The sequence below is a fragment of the Tamandua tetradactyla genome, chromosome 10, assembly GCF_023851605.1.
Source record: "Tamandua tetradactyla isolate mTamTet1 chromosome 10, mTamTet1.pri, whole genome shotgun sequence".
NCBI lineage: Eukaryota > Metazoa > Chordata > Mammalia > Pilosa > Myrmecophagidae > Tamandua > Tamandua tetradactyla.
The window spans coordinates 105,342,854-105,360,906 of record NC_135336.1 but is presented as its reverse complement, the minus strand read 5'-3'; the positions used below and the strand labels follow the sequence as shown (position 1 = coordinate 105,360,906).

Sequence of the window (18,053 nt, the reverse complement as noted above, 5' to 3'; positions counted from 1 at the left end):
ACTCACTGCGACTTCCCCGAGTCCGGGAGCGCGCGGGTCTCTTCGGGGACAATCCCTCGAGGCAGCGCCACGGAGGCGCGCCTGTGACTACCGGGCCGCGGCGGGGTCGGGAGGCGAGATTGGCCGCCGCCGCCGCCGCCCCCGTTGCGGCCCCTCCCCCCATCTCCTTCCCCCCTCCCCTTCAGCTCCACTGAGGCCCGTTGCTCCGCCTGAAGGCGGGTCCGCCATAAACAAACGCGGCTCCGACGCACGTGGATCGCCAAGCTGCTGAGCCTGTGGACAAATCGAGGGCTCCCGGCGCAGCGTCTCCTGGTGCAGAGAGCGGCCCGGGAAGGCAGGAGAGCGCGCCCGGGCCCGACCCGGCCCCAGCCGCCTCCGCCCGGGCTCCGCACCGTCCCCTCCCGCTCCATGGCTCCGCGGCCGCCGCCGCCCTTGCCGCCCTGCAGCCCGGAGGGGCCTCGCGGCAGCGGGTGCAGACACTGGGTTATGGACTAAACAGCACAGCCGCCTCTTCGCCCGCCACCTACGCCTCCTAAGGCAAACTAGGGAGGCGCGAGACAGGAGTGAGGGAGGAAGAGTGAGCCGAAGCGAGCGTGAGGCAGGCGCTCTGCTGGCCGCGGGACCGTCCAGCCCCGAGCAGCGCGGAGCTCCGGAGTCCCCAGCGGCCTCTCGGCGCCCCAGGCCAGGACCCACACACCTGCCTGCGGCGATCCAGACTCACCCGGACCCCGGCGCGCCCCCACCCAATCCAACCACCGCAGCCCGAGCGGGGCTCCGCGGGCCTCCAGCACCGCCGGGTTTAATATGCCCGGAGTCGAGGCGCGATGAAGGAGAAGTCCAAGAATGCGGCCAAGACCAGGAGGGAGAAGGAAAATGGCGAGTTCTACGAGCTGGCCAAGCTGCTCCCACTGCCGTCGGCCATCACCTCGCAGCTGGACAAGGCGTCCATCATCCGGCTCACCACGAGCTACCTGAAGATGCGCGCCGTCTTCCCCGAAGGTGAGGCCGCAGGTGGGACGGCCATGGCTAGAGCGCAAAGCCGGAGCCTGCCTGGGGACCAGCGCGACCGCGCTGCGAGGAGGCCGAGCCTGGAGGCTTGGATTCCGGCTCAGAAAGAGGGGCAAGGGTCCGGGAGGTCCAGGACTAGACCATTTCGCGGTCCAGGTCTGGGTTGGGGTGAACCAGGAATTGTCTCAGTGGCAGGAGAGCTGCAAGTCTGCGTGCAGTCCATTCTAATTTCCTTTCCTTTCTTTTCCATTTCTTTTTTCCTTTCGTTCGCCACTTCCTTTATTTTCTTTCAACCTTCAATTTCCCTTTTTATTTGCCCTTCCTTCATCCCTCGGTCCCTGTCTTTTCGTGGAAGGGAAGCGACCACACCTCTGCCAGCGCGAAGGCGCCTCTGCTCTGCGCTGGAAACGAGCAGGGTACACCGGAGGCCCAGGCCCTGCGGGCCAAAGCCCGGCACTTAAGTGGGGAACCCGATCGCAGACTCAGGCCTCTCAGACCACCCCTTCCCTGTCTGCCTCCCTACCGGCTAGGGTGCGGATGGTCAGCTTAGGAGAACCCGCGGGTCGGCGAGCCGGTACCCGGAAAGTGAGAGAGTGGGGCGATTATTTTGAAACTGGCAGGCAGGCCTGAGCTTAGTTCTTTTCCGGATTGGAATTAATCCCCGGGCAGGTGCCGTGGTGGGTCGGAGTCGCTGGGACCTACAAGGCCAGCAGACTCTCGATGGTGGGAAACGGTGGCGCGCGGAGCCGGCAGCCGGCGCAGTCACACTCCCTTAGGGGTCCCGCCGCCTTGACCGCGGCCGCCCAGCCGGGCAGCACAGAGCAGCAGGCCTCAGGGAGGCCCGGTCTTCACAGCGGGCGTGTTTGGGGCCGGGTGGTTCTGGGCCCGGCGCCTTCCAGCGTCTCCGCCTGCGGCCGGGGACGCTGAGTCCTGCCAGCGCTGGGATGCGCGCAGCTCGGGGGCCTCTTGGGCACCCCAGGACCCCAGAGCCATTCGGAATAGGAGGACAACGACAGGTGTCCCTCGGCCCCAGGACGTCTCAATGAACGCTCTCCCTGGCTGGGCACGCGACACTCAGCGGGTAACCTTGTGGTTTCGCGATCGGCGCCCCCATCCTGTTATTTGTGTTCGTTTTGCGGTCTGGGGCTGGACCTCTCACCGCGTCCCGGGTGGAGCGAGGAGGGCCTGCGGGCAAGCGCGGCCTCCAACCCCGCTTGGCACAGCCGCGAGGGAGCCAAGTGCTGGAGCTCCGCAAAGCCGAGGGGCCCAAAGCGGCGGCCTGGTCTACCCCGCGCCTCGCATTTGGGTCGCGCGGTCACAGGGCGCTCTCCTCGGGGACACAGGAGTCCCTGACTTACCCGCGGGAGCCGGCCCACGTTCCCTCAGTCCCTCCCCTTTCCAACCCGGATCGGTTGAGGTGCCAGCCGATGCAGTCCCTTCGTTCGCTTCACGGAACATCTCCTGACCGTGGAAAGGATTTCCCCAGGGCCTCTGTCGCTTCCTGGGCTCGTCGCTCAGCTCTGGGAGCTGCCTACCTCCGCCGCCACTATTTGGCCGCCTAAGGTTGACCTGTTGGCCAGAGGAATTGGGATGATTCCCCTCTGTGTGGCGTTTCAGCGGAAATTAAAATAGGATTACTTTTTTAAAGGGCCAAGTCTCCTTTCCACCCGGGAAGGAGAGGTGGTAATTGATTGACTCGATTTTGCTCAAAGTAACCATTTCTTAATCAGCTTGCTGAAAGGCAGGCGTGGAGCCCGCAGAGCGCCCCCGGCCTCCTTTCTTCCTGACCTCTCCAATGGGAAATTAAAATGTAGGAAGAAACAGAAGATGGGATGATTTGTTACCAAAGATTTCCAGTAAGCCAGAAATTAATTGCAGGGGGAGATCTGGAGAAAGGGGGTTAAATGTAAGCTATTCGTTGTTTGGGGGAGGGGGGTTCCAGGAGAAGTAAATATTGGGAAGCCACATCCCTCCATATTTAAACTGAGTTTCGTGCACCCTGGCTCTGGGAAGCCCAAGTACCAGCTGTCTAGGCCCAGAATTGCTGGGCTGGGAGCCCGCTGCAAGCGGGAGGCAGGCTGGCCTCCGGGCCTGGGGCTCCTGGGACATCCCTCGGCACTTGCTGGGCAGAGGCTTGAGGGTGGCTGGGGATCCAAGCTGTGGGGACTATGCTTCTCAGTTGACCCGTGAGGTTGGTACTCTAGGAGGAGTTAGGAGGACGCTGATCGGCCTGGAAGATTTGGAAATGGCCCTCAACTTGTCGGGGATATGGGGGTATGGGTCTGGGGTACTCCTATAGCCCAGATGCCGGGCCGTAGCTCTGGAGAGGTGGACGGGCAGCCCCGGGGCAGGACCCGTCATGCACAGGCCGCCGGCCTGGGGATCTGTTTGGCAACACAGTTCCCCTCGCGTCTGTCAGGAGTAGGGAAATTATGAGGCCAGAGAAGGCGCGTTTTAGAAAGACCTCAATTATGCAAAGTAAGTTGCTTGCTGCTGGGGTAACTCCTAAGGGCTGGACACGGAAGCTGCACCTTCTTGATTTAACTTGTCCTCTGGGGACCTGAGTCTGAGGAGGTTGCAGCTATCGGTGGAGATGGGAATAACCCTGGCAGAGCGGTCAGGGCCGGGGCGAGAGGGAGGTTTTAGGGCCATGGCTGTCCTGGGCGGCGGCGGGAGCTCTGGGATATCTCCGCTTCTCGGCGGCCGAGAAGACAGCGAGGGGAGTGCAGCTGATCTGCCAAGCCGGGTCTCGCTGGTCGTCAGCCCTGGAGCAAGCGGGGTCCCTGGGTAAAGAAAGATCTGGAGACCAAGTTAGGACTTTGAGAGTCAGAAAACGAATCGCACAATCTGAACGGACCACAGGAATGGCCAAACTAACCCTTTATGCCTGAGAAATTGAGGCCAGAGAGGGGACTGCCTCTTCCCAAGTTACCGCAGCAAAGACCAGGGCACCCGATCGCGGCCGGGGCCGGCCGGGCTGGGGCGCGTTCTCCTCCCGCTGCCCTGCGAGAAGCCGCCGGCTTCCGCTTCTTTTATACCGGGACAGCCTTGGGTGGAAGGAGAGAAAGCGGAGCGCGGGAGCAGCTCGTTACCCGGTCGGGCGCCGGGGCCAAGGGAGTAGACCCGAGGGGAGGTGGACATCCGGCTCAGAGCCTAGTCCGCGGATTCGCGAGGGCGCACGCAGTGTGTACAGCCGGCCTCAAGGTCCTGCTCTCTCCCGCTGCCTCCTGCGCCTCGATTTTCTCGCCTGTCAAATGGGCCTTTCACAACGCCAGTCGGGTGGCTGGCGTCATATATGAGGTCGACACGATCGAAACCGTGCAGCGCGGGTGGAAATGGAACGTGTTGCTCTTTCCTCGGTCTTCCTTTGAGCTCCCGGTTTCTTGGGCCAGATGGGCCTAAATGGCGGGGCCGGGGGCTGTGGCGGGGTGGGCCACCAGGATCCCCTGTCGCGAGCGGGATGACCGCTGCTCTCTGAGTCGCCGCGTTTGCTCCCCTTCAACAGCGAAGTAAGAAGCGGAAGGAGAGGAGACTGGGAGAGAAAGACTGGCTTCGGAAGTGGGGCCGGGGATTGAACACTTTGGTGGGATTTAGGGGGTCGTTGGGAAAGCGACATAATCCCAGGGCCTGTGGGAGTGCTGGGGCGGCATGGTCTGCCTCTCCGCCCCGAGGTCGTTTGGACGTCCCTTCCAGAGAAGGGGGCGCTTTGGAAATGCAGAAGCGCCCCAGGCCAGCGAACTCTGGCTTATTCCTGGCCGGTACTGTGCGGTGACCAAGTGTGGTGGAACACAGGGTGGGTTCCACACGGGGCCGGGAGGGGACGAGGATTGGGATGCCGGGTCTCAGGAGGCCCAATTCACATTGCCGAGCGCTAGGACCCACCTAGAGGTGGCTCCTCCTTGGGAGTCCGGATTCGCGCGGGGTAGGGGTGGCACATCCTCTGTGCTCTGTTGGCACCGGGGACTGGTCCGAGCTCCTGATTCAGAGCCCCCTTGTCCCTTTTCCCAGACCTGAAAGAACCAGGACAAGTGTGGGTGAAAGAGGAGGAAGGGGCTGTGGCATTGAACTTCCTTTAAGAAGAGAAAACCTCATCCTCTCATTTCAGACAGAAGCGGGAGTGCAGGCCCGAATTGATTGCAGTGGCCGGATTCTCTATCCCGGGTTAGATTCAGCTGCAGGTGGGATCCTCCCCCACCCCCCATACGGGCCCGAGCGCCGCCGGGAAGGGCTATCCTAGGAATTACAGTCCGCCCTGGAAACGCTTCTATTTAGAGGATTTGGTGAGAAGCAATGTGCCCTAAACCGATGCGGGTCACAAACCCTAGGACTTTATCTCAGGCCGAACTAATGCTGTTTTTTTTTTTTAAACAGTAGACTTCGGTTGTAGAGTAATGTAGACTCGTATGCCCTCCTCTCCACCTGCGTTCCCCATCCCTACTTTGGAGTTGGTCAGGCCAGCCTGGGAGAGAAAGTGCACAGTCCCAGATCAGAAGAGAGCCCCAAGGCGCCGAGAGACGAGGGACTCAGCCCCGGGGGGAGATCTCCGTGGCACCGAGGGGAAGCCTCGGCCCGGGCGCCTCCCGGCCGCACTGGGCATCGCGCACTCCCCGGTGCGGGTACTTCCAAGGTGTAGGAAATCGGAGTTGGGGGTCTCGGGTAGGGGGTCTTCTGTCTGTTGTCTGAGTGGCCTGGCAGGGCCAAACTTGAAGCCTCCTCCCTCTCGGCTCTCGTTTGGGCCTTGGGGTGACCTTTTGGGGATCCGGATGTAGCGCCCCTTTCACAGCCGGTCCGGCCCGCCGGGGGAGCGTTGGTTTGGAAAGGAAAGGCCCTTTCAGGAACCCCGGAGGGAACGGGAGGATTCCGGAGAACGAAAAGACAGAAGTGCCTGGCGGAGCCCCACGACAGCGGCGTCCAAGACAAGTGGGATCCTGGGGTCGCGGGAGGAGGCTTATTGGAGGCGAAAGCTGTGGGTTCTCCTAGAGCTTAGGGCCGGGACCCCGGTCCTCAGTTTCACCACACACTCGCACAGGCTCGAGATGCCTCAGGGGTGGAACCCCCCTGAGCAGGCCGTCTGGCGGGTGGTCCAGAAGGATAACGCCGGGTGGAGGCGGGGGAGACCCGCGCTTAACTCCTCGCTGGGACTCGATGGCGGAGGGAGAGCGCGCGGGAATGCACCGAAGAGTAGAACGACCAGCATTTACCACCTCCCCCTACACACCCTTCTTGACCCTAGAGTGGTTTGAAATCTAGCCGGGGTGACCTTGTGTCCTCAGATGGCCCAGGAAGGTGCACAGTGACACTCTCCCCGCCCCTGGCGAGGTGCTGGTTATGGGGAAAGAGTCATGGGGGAGGCGCTGGAGACCCGGAAGGAGTGGGCCACAAGAGGAGGCGCCTTACTCTGGCTGGCCTAGCTCTTTGCTCAGAGCCGGTGAACATTAGCTCACTTAATCCCTCCACAACCCCATTTTGGAGGCGAGGAAACAAAGGTCAGAGGACAGGGCCTTCCTGAAAATCCCAGGTGGGTGGAGCTGGCGCTTTCAACAGAGTAAGAGGTGGAGAGGGGAGGGGAAGCCCTGCAGTCCCGGTGGGGGCTCCCCAACCATCTGCTCTGGATTTTTCCCAATCCCAGATCCCAGCTGCCCCTGGAGGGATAGGGACAGGGCCCGGCTCTTCTGTGTATGTAACTCCATTTCATTTTCACAGATCCCTGTGCAGGGTCTTTTTATCACCGTTTTAGATACCAGAGGACACCCTCCTGGGAAGAGAGAGAAAGAAGACCCTTCCAAACACAGGGTTCTTACCGAAGTCCAGGCACTTTCTCCTGGGCTGGATCAACTGGTCAGGACCACAGCCAGTCCTGTTCTCTGGGTCCAGAGGAAGGAGAAAAGTTGCTGCCTCCTTGAGGTCCCAACTCAGTGAAGGAACCCCTCACCATCCCTGCTCTATGAAATCACCTATTTTGTGTTGTCCCATGTTTATGGTCTCTGCCCTCCTGTCCCGGAAGGCAGACCTTCAATGGGTGCCCCTGGAGTCTGGCTGGGAGCCTGCGCCCAGCAGAGGCTCAAGTTCCGTTTTTGGTCCCAGCTAGAAAGGACCCTATTTAGGCCACCAGGAGCAATTGCAGCAGGGGGTGGGGGTGGGAGGCAAGAGGGTTCAAACTGGAAGGTAAGAGGAGAGTGATTACCAGTTCCATGCACCCACAACCCCTGGGAGGCAGAAGGCCAAACGGGGTGCCTCAAGGTTGGACGGGCAAAGGTAGGAGTGTGATCTGGACACTCCCCCCCCCCCATTTATTCTCTAGTGCCTCTCTAGAACCTGACCCTCCTGACTCTAGGAGCCAGGGGTACCCAATCCGTCTTGCAAGAAGGAAGCAGGGGCGCAGGCTTCCAATCCCGGAACCTGGAATCAGGGCAGCTCCCGGAGCAGCCGAGTGCTCCGGTTGCAACCTCAAACTGGACTTGAGCCTAGTTTTAAATTTTTTTCACCCAACCCTCTCCATTTTCCACAGAAGTCCTTTGCTAGGTCCAGATAGGGGCCACATGTCCAGAGCCTCATTTTTTTCAGGAGTGTATATCACTTCATGGCACCAACACGATTTATTTCGTTACAAACCTAACCATATTTAGTTTTTGCATTCAGCCAAAAGGTAGATTTTTATGGGCCCCGTGAAAAGGCCTCGCCCACAGATATTTCTAATAGAAGAGCTGGTGGCACCATTGGGGGCCGGATGCGGCTGTGCTGGTGGGTGGAAGCCCCCAGGCCCTCTGCCACCTCCCGCTGACTCTAAAAGGGGACTCCAGACCGGTCTCGCCCACAAAGCAGAAGCGTAGGGAATTTTTTTTTGGGGGGGGGGATATATATATAAGAGAGAGAGAAAGAGAGATACAGACTTTCTTGAAATGTCTAATTGAATTATCCGGAAAATTGCTCCATGTGTCTAATGCGCTTTGCGCATGGAGCCAGGACCTTCCGCCAGGCTTTTGGAAACCCATCCTGGGGAGGCTGGTTGGCGCTGATTCCGGAGCGCGCTGGTTTCCCGAGTCTCTCACGGCTGCACCAAACCCGGGGCAGGACCCGGGAGCCGGGAGAGAAGGACAGACGCCAGGGTGCATTGTCCATTTTCGGGAGTAGTAACTCCTGGGCCCTTATTAAATTCTTCTTTCAAACCTTGGGCAGAATTCCAGACTATTAAAGTTCGATCCTTTCCATGGCTTATATGGTGGAAATGCGGTGTCCTGAGAGCCCCGCAAGGAAGGTCCTGTGTGTGTGAATGGCGCGCTGCTGTGACCGTGTGGCGATTAAAGGGGGGGTGGGACTGATTTCCTGGGGTTAAAGAAACCGCGTGGTGGAGGCTGAGGAGGGCGCGAATAGTAGGATGTGATCATATTTGGAGCATGAAGATATTGGGAAATTAGCCAGTTCCGGTTGACTTCCATAGATGGGAAAACCAGGTTAAGCTCCTAATTCTCAAAACCCCAGAGAAGAAATGAAAGGTCATCTATTTAAGTTTTCTCTGCGGGCACCGTGGGCTCCTCTGAGCGGGATGGGGGTGGGAAGCCCCGGATGCGGTCTGTAAAAGCCCAGATGTCCCGGGCGACCCCCGGAGACAGTGGGGGGAGACCCAGGGTGCCTGTGCGGTTAAGGATCCGCCGGCTTGGAGGGGTTTTGCGCCCTGGGGAACGGTTTCTGGATTCTCCGCGGCCGAGTGCGCTCCCCTCGCCCCGCAGATCCCGCCCTGCTGGTTGGCTCCTGACTTCTGGCCTCGCACTCTGAGGACAGACGTGGCCCGGGGCGGGCCTGGCTCGCAGTTCGCAACCTGGTGCTGGAAGCAGCTCGCCGCAGGAGGCCCGGGAGCCGAAGGGGGCGGGGGTGGGGGTCGCGCCAGCCGGGCTCACAGTTCACTCCGAGGGGTCGCGGCTGACATCGTTGCCGTCAGCCTCGGCCACCTCGCGTGGGGTCCGCGGCGCGCATTGAAGGATCTGGCCCAAGCCCACCTCCTGAAAGGGGGCTGTGGGTGCTCCCAGCTGACGCTTGGCGATGCATCCTCACTCTTCTCTCCGGCTCCCTCCCGAACGGGCAAGAAAGCCTGGGGTCACCGGGGTCACAGCGGCTGGTGGAAGGTGCTGGGAGAAAGGGGTGGCTGCTGAACAGGGCAGCCCTTCCCCTTGGCGCGCTTTCGACAACTCTGGTGGCGGTGGGGGAGGGGCAGGAGGCCCTGGTGGGGAGGGGGCTTGGTTAAGAAGCGGAGGGGCTAGGCGGTCCCCAACTATGTGACAACCTCTCAGTTACCCTGGAGTTGATAGTTCTCGCCCACCTGCGGCTCGTCCCCTGCTGTGGCTTGCAGGCGGCACAGCGGGTGCGCCTTTGGGGTTTTCTCCGCGGGAAGCTTCCAGGTAAACCCTCCCAGGCAGGAACTCCGGAGGTGGGAGCCGAGTGGCTCTCCCAGGGCGCCTTTGAGGGCTGGGGGAGTCCAAGAGATTACATGAGGATGGATGGAAAATAAAAAGATCTTTATTCAAGAAAAGCTGCTTGCTTGGCCCTCAGGGGCAGGGGCTTGGCATCTTTGGGAAAAAGCCGAGTAGTCGGCGGCGCGGAAAGGGAGGGAAGGTCCTCGGGGAAAATATTTACGGGTTAAATCGATATTCCAGTTTGGCTAGAGGATGGCCTATTTCAAAGCAGATTAAATTGCTTTGTGAAATTTCGAATAAAACGGTAATTTCAGAGCCGTGAGCACGTGGGCGACCCGCAAGTCCGAGGTCGCGGCGGGAATTTCTTTTCCAGCCCTTTTCTTTTAACTGAAGGAAAGGCGACGGCGGGCAGGGCCCAGAGGAGGGCCTGTGGGACCACGGGGGCGAGAGGGGACGCTCGGCCCACAGGGGTGGCGGGGCGCAGGTTCCAGATCTCTGGCTGGGCGTGTCCGTTCACCGGTTTCCTTTACTCCCCTGTCCAGGTCTGGGAGACGCGTGGGGACAGCCGAGCCGCCCGGGGCCCCTGGACAGCGTGGCCAAGGAGCTGGGATCCCATTTGCTGCAGGTAGAGCCCCGCGCCCGGGGAGGAACGCCGGGGCCCGTGCACCTGGGCGGGGACTCCCTTGAGATCCCGCCACCCCAGCCTTGAGCTGTCCCTCCCTAAGCAGCGGTGGGGTGGGGGGTGGAGGGGGAGGAGAGTTCGCCCTGAGGGCGCGGACGGTGGGCGTTGGGGCAATTGGATTGCGGGGCGAGGTGGGCCCGCCGCCTGGGAGGGACGGGTCCCTGATGCGTGCTCTGGGCACATCGAGTGCAGCCTCGGGCTAGCTGTGCCCTCCCTCCCCTCAGAGCCCCAGCCTCTCTAGCTCACCCAAGACCGCCCAAAGGGCGCCCGTGGACGTGGTTAGAAGGTTCCAGCCTTTCTTCCGTCAGCAAACACGTACAGAGCGCTGACTCTGGGCTCGGCGCTGGGCCAGGCGCTGGGGACAGAGGAGAAGGAATATCAGAACGCTCGGAGCCAGAGCGCGACAGCTCTAGAGCGTTTGGCGATCGGCGGTGTTTAACAGGTGTTGCAATAAAGAAGGAAGCGTCAATAAGAGAATGATAATAGTTGCCATTTAGTCATAGTTTACTGCAGGCCAGCCTCTGTTCTAAACCTTAATCTCACTTCACCATCCACTTAGGGTGAGTTCTGTTTTTAATTCCATTTTCAGTGGAGGAAGTTGTGGCACAGAGAGGTTCAGACACTTGTCCAGGGTCTCACAGAAAATGGTGGAGCTGTGTTTGGTTCGGCTCAAAGGCTAGACGCCGCTATCCACCACACAATGTGGCCTCTGGGATCACCGCGGAGCTCTCAGTCCTCGCTTGGTTTGGGGTCAGTCGTCCGGCACCCCCAGCCCCGAGACCGCTCGGTCGGCAGTTGCTAAACCGCCTCTGACCTGGGATTTTCCCGTAGCGTTGGGGTCAGGGTGCCACGCGGGGGCATTGTGGTTCGCACCCGGGATGGGTGCGCATGACCTGCCGCTTCCAGGTCGGCGGCCGGCACTGGGTGGGGAAAGCAGCGTCTCAGGTTTCGCATATTTCAAACGCCCTTTACAGAGCCTCATCAACGACCCGATTCATTCCCCCTCCCGTCATTTGTCTCTGCCATCGAAACATGCCTTCCGAGAGCTAGTTTGCATTTCCTCGCTCTATTTTATGTTTTCTTTAAAAGGAAAAAAAAAAAATTAAGTTGGCTGCAGGATGCTGTGACTTGAGTCAGCTATCAGCCGCCAGCTCCACATTTCGAAAACGCAGGGTTTTTTGTTTTTTTTTTCCTAAACTCTTTTGCCCCAAATGCCCTAGTGTGATTTATTTTAAATCTGCATGCCAGGGAAAGAGAAGTTTCCGGGGAATAGCTAAAGGAGCTTTTACAACGTTAAGCCAACGGCGTGGCAAGCCAGCCGGGTAATGGCCTCTTGGAGCCCTTCCCGCGCGCCCTGCGCTCCGGGCTCGGCGACTTCCAGACCGCGCGGCGTATGTGAATGTTTGATACTCCCACATATTATAAGTGATATTAGTATCAGGGACAACTTAGTGCCGGCAACGCCAATGAAAACTTGGAGAGCAAAGCCACACTCACCCATTCCCGTCCCCCTGCAACCACCACCACCCTTCTCCCCCATACATTTCTTTAATTAATTCCTGAGTGGTGTGTGGATGGGTTTCTTTGAAGTTTTTACACATGTAAGCGAACTAGGTAATTCGACGCTGTGAAGGCATACCCGACATATTCTATTAAGAATGTAATGTTTTAAGCTACTCTGCAACATTGAGAGCTTAATTATGATACCCCCTCCCCTTTCACTTATTCTAGATAAGTCTGGTAATCACATGCCATGTTCATTCAATGTATCTATTGATTTTAGGAGTTAAGCAAGAATACAAACTGTGCCAAAACGTTGGTAGCTTTGGAAATTGCTTCAGAGTTTATACTTTTGGGACGCTGGAGGTTTGGTTGGCAAACTTTTTTTGTAGCTGAGATGGAAACCTGAAAGTAAGGTTAGCATCAAGATGCTGTTTGCAGTTTCACTACAGGGGAATGATAGTTTAGTTTGCAAAACATTTTTGCAGGGAAACTGCATTTGAGGCACCAAAATGTAAGGATATCTTTCAAGTTTCAGTTCTACTACAGTCAGTTTTAGACTTCTCCAAAAGGGCGGTAGAGAGAGGTAGAAAAACCAAAGATAATCTGGTTTCAATTATATGCTGTAAAAAATAGAATTTGTGGCCAGAAATTAATTTGGAATATTTTTTATGGGGGCAGCATTGTGGGTTGTATGGGTCTTTCACCAACTTTATTGCTTTTCTTTGGTTCTGGATCTAAAATAAGAATGGTAAATGAAATGCTGTTTCTTTTTCAAAAACAATTTAGTCTTCTTACCCTTGCCATACACAAATATGATCATTACCTTTTAATTCATCTTCATATAATTTTACTTTAAATTTTTTTAGGGCTAGCCAACTTATGCAAAATCAGTATCCTTTGGGTAGTTTTAATTTTTTTTCAGCGATTGATACTTTTTCTCCTTGAATTTTGCAAAGATTATTTGATCTTTTGTAAATTCTAAATAATTGATTCTGTAGACATAGTCTGTTAAAATAACCGTGTATTTTATTTTATTTTCTAGGGAGTGGAATTTATTATTCAAGTGGTACTTAGGGGTAACTAGAAATTTGTGGCAAATAAAGCATTTGTGGCAAATAAAGCATATGTCCTCGTGGTATAAACGACTGCCAATTATGACATAAAATGGTCTATATGGTGGTAGATTTTCCCCTAAGTACCATAGAACTCCGGATTTGTGCTAAGTGCTAAAATAAGCCCAAACAATAAAGCTACTACTACATTTAAACTGAGCATAATAGGAATTCTCTAATGTTTTGCATGATTTTTTTGCAAGGCGGATGTAAGATTGTTTTTAGAGTGCTTTAAAAGCATGTGAAACAATCTTTCCTATGGCACCAGGCACCGTTTTTGCACTTAAAAAACACATCGATAATAATATTTCGTACATTCCTCCATTCTAGTGACAATACAACTATTAGCTTTAACTCTAAAAGTGCAACTCTCGTATCTTACCCTGAAACTTTCTCTTTTTCAGACGTTGGATGGATTTGTTTTTGTGGTAGCATCTGATGGCAAAATCATGTATATATCGGAAACAGCTTCTGTACATTTAGGTTTGTCCCAGGTAGGTATTGCCTAATTTTATGCGCAATCAAAATGTATAATTAAGATCTTGACAGCCTTACCCAACCTGAAAGAAAATGAGACTGTTTAAGCGCCTGCCTTTGTGTGCGAATGCAATCCAAAATTGCAAAATCATCTTCTTAAACGTCCCGTGGGGCTTTTGTTCCCCGTGCTACATTTTCCTTTGAGGTTAGTGTTTGGTATATCTTAGTCCGCCTTGTCCTGAGATTCATTCTGGTACCCGAAGCTGCTGTGTACACAATGATGCTGTATACTGTGAGAAAGGGCTTTACGAAGGGGAGCTTTTCAGTTGGGACTTGACCTGCACATGGTGCTGTGAATGCTGAGAACGAAAGGAAAGCTGATGTAGAACATTTCATGCAGAATGTGCTAGGTGGGGATGGGGGTGGTGGTGGTGAGTAGATTTATGAGTGTTCACATGGAATTCAGGGTCATTTTTCCTGAGTTTTTCCAGTTCAGTGGTCATTTCAGTAAAGCATTTTACATGTTTGTGATAGATACTCATAAAACTCAGTTTACTACTGTTTTGCATAGCAAAGCCCTTGGTTTCTTTACAACATTTAATTGTTATTGATTATTTTTTCTGGAAAAGTGGAGCAAGTCTTCTGAAAAGAGGGTTATTCTGTAGAAGAAAGAGGTGGACTCAGCTTTACCTAAACCCCACAAGCCAAGGTTTTGGTGGGTGATTTGGCTGCTGTCTGGGTAGGTGATGGGAGTGGGTTGGAAAAGTCTAAAATGTTCCCATTTGCATCTCTGATTTTAACAAGAGTGGGCTTTGGTTCTAAAAGTCACATTTTAAAATACATATAGGTACAAAATGTTTCTTTACATTTTGAGCTACTTAAAACGGGGTTTTTTCATCAAAATTAAAAGATGAACTAGAATTAATTGAAGATAAAACAATGGACTCCCAGGAGATGCACAAGTAATCTCTATTGCACTAGGCCCCTGATGTGTTTAAGCCAAACAAAGCATGTCCATTACTATGGTTTGGCTTTTCTCATTGGAAAATGGAATTACCAAATTTGAAAACCTGCTGCTGGTGTATTCCTTTTCATTTTCTGCTGATACATTTTTTAAAACTGGCCTTTTGTTTACAAATGTCTCTTCCAATGTAGGTATATGCATATCCTTTTCCAAGTGGGTTTATGTCCTTATGTATTTCCTACACAAAGTCCTTTAAAATTATTTGGGAACTTCTTTCTTTTTTTATGTATATAAAGATTTTTTTAATATAAAAAATCTTTTCAGATCTTTTAAGATTTTTTAACTTCTTGGCTCTTATGCCTATTTGATGCATGAGTTTAGTGTACTAACAGAGTGGGAAATACTGTTGGGAATATGAAATTCATTATTTTTATCTTTTTCCAAAATTAATACTATCAATGAAAAACATTATTACTCTCTGAATTTCCACCTTGGTCTATTTGCAATTACTTAGGGTCCTTTAACTGCACCCTGTCAAGTCCTGACTTGGCCTGTGACTCAGTGACCTTGATTGGCTTACATACCTTTTTTCAATTCCAATTTATATAAACTCTTGTAGTCTTGCAGTAAAAAGTAACAAAAGAGATAAAACATTTCACACTTTTAAAGTGATAGCATAACAATAATTTAAATTAATTGTTGTAATTGAATATTAAATTTAGATCTGAGCTTCCTAGGAGTCAAAGCAAAAAAGGAAACACTTTCCATTAATAACTTAAGTGAAGAAAAAAATGTGACCCTTCACATCCTTTTTGGAATCGAGGTGAGAAACAGATCAGAGAATCCATGTTATATGGTTTTTAAACTATAGGGATCATCTGTCTACAGAAACCAGGCATAGCCACTGTTTCATTGAGGACAAAGTTGCTTCATGTAGCAACCTTTGTTGGGTGCAAATTTGGGCTGTGTGGTCATTTAATGTGCTAGCACATCTTAAGGCTCTTGGTGCAACCAAAACAGTCCTGTCCATTCAGTCAGACTCATCAGTCCAGCATCCTACATCTCTCTCTCGCAATCATTTTTTTTCTTTCTTTTTCATGTGGGAAATAGAATTGATTATCAATGGACATAATAGTTAAGAATGGGCAAAATATTGAATAAGCAGTGAACATACCTCTAATTTATGATTAACTCCACAGAAGGAAATATAGGCAAAATCACAATAAAAATTATTATATTTCCTTTTGGTCATAATGAAGAACTAAAACTTTATATCATAATCTTTTCTTTGTCTTTTTTTTTTTTGTATGCTTTATGGTGGAGGTCGTAATTCTTTTTGCATGTGAGTATCCCGTTATTGCAGAACCATTTGTTGAATTGTTGGTTTGTTTTTTGCTTGTTTGTTTTGTGAAATGCATTATATCATAATTTCAAAATGGAAAGTTATACACTACTATTTTCCAAGAAAGTTGTAGAGGAACTTTTTTCTCAATGTTGGCAGTGGAAATGTCAATTTAATAGGCTCGATTTTTTCAAAAAGACAAGTAAAATTGACCAGCTGTGTAGAACAACTGAATTTTCTTCTTCTTTTTTTGTGGAACTATCATAACATTAGTCAGCAGCTATAGAAACACTTTAACGCAGATGTGAACCCCTCCTTAGTGGCTGGGGAGTGTTCCCTGGTGAACTGTTTAAATAAGCAACAACAAACTTTCCCCTCAAATCTACCTCCTGTTCACGATTAACTTCCCAGAAGAAAATCTAGACAGAATCACAATGTGTATTTTTCTCTGTCGCCTTTGCTTAAATAGTACAATATATATATATATTGAATATGATGTCAAATACTCAACTTCTCTTTTTTAAAAAAATTTTGTTACTAACCAAAGTCAGGCAAATATTCGAACATGAAAGCAAAATTAAAATAAACTTAAAGATTAAAAAAAAAATCACCAGAGATAAAAGTATCAATAAAATTTTCTCCAGTAGTCTGAGGCCAATATCTTTTTTTTTTGGCTGAAACAACAAGCATCTATTATCACAGTTTTAGAGAAGTCTAAATTCAAGGTGAGGCCATTACCTTTCAAACAGGTTTTCTGCTGAATAACAATAGTAGTAATAGCTTGTAATTACATGGGGCTATTCTGTGTTCCAAGAACTTCCAGTTATTATCAATGACATTATCTCATTAAGGAGTGACATCACATTAATTCAGCTTTAAACTCTATGTTAGAAGCTCCTAGGAAACATAAGCCTCTAGGTCTGCTGTAATTGGGTGGATAATTCACAGCAAAGTGGCTTTATTTATTTTTGTCTGAACTATCCAAATAACTAATTATCTAAATGTTCTATTTAGGATGTGAAAAATGATTCCTTATGTGTTATAAGCTTTTTATTAAACTTTTTTTTACAGGTGTTGAAAAAGACAATGTACTTCATCTGGTGGATTTTATTAGTTTTCTTGTTGTTGTTTTTTTGCATGGGCAGGCACTAAGAATCGAACCCGGGTCTCCGGCATGGCAGGCGAGAACTCTGCTACTGAGCCACCATGGCCGGCCTTATTTTGTTTTTGAATTAAGAAACACAGTGATCTTTGCGGTCAAACTTTGGTACCAAAAAGATAACAGAGAAAACCCACAAAATGTAAGCTTTCCCCTCAGCCCAGGGTCAAAGTGTTTGTAGATGGAGTCAGGCTTCTGATTTGAAAACACAACCTGATGTGTGTGTGTGTGTGTGTGTGTGTGTGTGTAACTTGTTAGCATAAAGGTAGAGTTGGGGAAGCACTCTACCCATACAGATTTATTAAATGATTAGGGTCCATGTGTTTTGGTTAAAGGAATTGATTTGCTCACATTGGAGGAAGAAAAAAGCCCTGTATACCCGCTGTGTGTTTCTTCAACCATTTTTAAGTGTCCTTGTGGTTCGAATTTGCTTTACCAAAGTTGCATACATTATATAGCACGTAGTTTGCTAATATGTGTTTGCAAATAAATATAGATATGCATGAAATAATCGTTTATGAGACATAAAAATTTTTAATATTTCAGATCACTGCCAGAAACACAACCATAAAAATAACTGTGGTGCTATTTGGAGGCATAATCCTTTCGCTTTTTCTTCTTCTTAGAAAAAGTTTTTTTTTTAATTTTTTAGGGCAGTTGTAGTTTTACAGAAAAATCATTCAGAAAGTACTGAATTCTCATAAACCTCCACTCCTTTCACACAACACAGTTTTTCCTATTGATATTTTGCATTAGAGTGGTATATTGTTTCAACCGATAAACCCATTATTATTATAATTACAGTATTAACTAAAGTCCATACTTTACATTAAGATTCACTCTTTGTTGTACAGTTCTACAGGTTCTTAAAAATTTTTTTTACTATGGTAACATATATGCAACATAACATTTCCCATTTTAACCACCTTCAAGTTTACAATTCAGTTGTGTTACATTCACAATGTGTGCTACCATCACCACCATCCATTACCAAAACTTTTCCATCACCCTAAGCAGAAATGCTGTACTGATCAAGCACTGACTCCCTATATTCCTTCCACTTGTAAAGAGAAAGGATAGTTTTATGTTTGTTGGCAGACTTGAACCCTGAAATCCAAACCATCTTATTTTAAAATGCTTAATTTACTGCATTTGACAAAGGGGAGTAATGAGCGTTTTCAGAGTACTGAGTAATTCGCCTCTTCCCAACACAGAATTTGTCCATTTAGTGCCGTATTTATCATATGCAATTTTCTTGGATTCTTCTCTGAAGAAACGCTATTCAGCAAAACATTAAAAAGCTCTTAGTAAGAGAGTAATTTATTTTGTAGTTAGCAGGGTTTTATAAATACTAAAATATCACATCGAAGGTCTGTTTTGATAAGGTTGATGTATGCG

At 51.0% G+C, this 18,053-nt stretch overlaps 1 protein-coding gene across 2 annotated transcripts in view; it reads left to right on the top strand.

The window, feature by feature from the left end:
• The first annotated feature begins 442 nt into the window (after positions 1 to 442).
• SIM2 (SIM bHLH transcription factor 2) overlaps positions 443 to 18,053 on the top strand; it is a 50,850-nt gene continuing 33,239 nt past the window's right edge. For both annotated transcript variants that reach the window (XM_077119103.1, XM_077119102.1), the window contains exons 1-3: positions 443 to 999; positions 9,959 to 10,041; positions 13,118 to 13,207. In XM_077119103.1, coding sequence (XP_076975218.1) covers positions 825 to 999; positions 9,959 to 10,041; positions 13,118 to 13,207 — 348 coding nt within the window. In that variant the 5' untranslated portion in view covers positions 443 to 824. The remainder of the gene's footprint in view (positions 1,000 to 9,958; positions 10,042 to 13,117; positions 13,208 to 18,053) is intronic.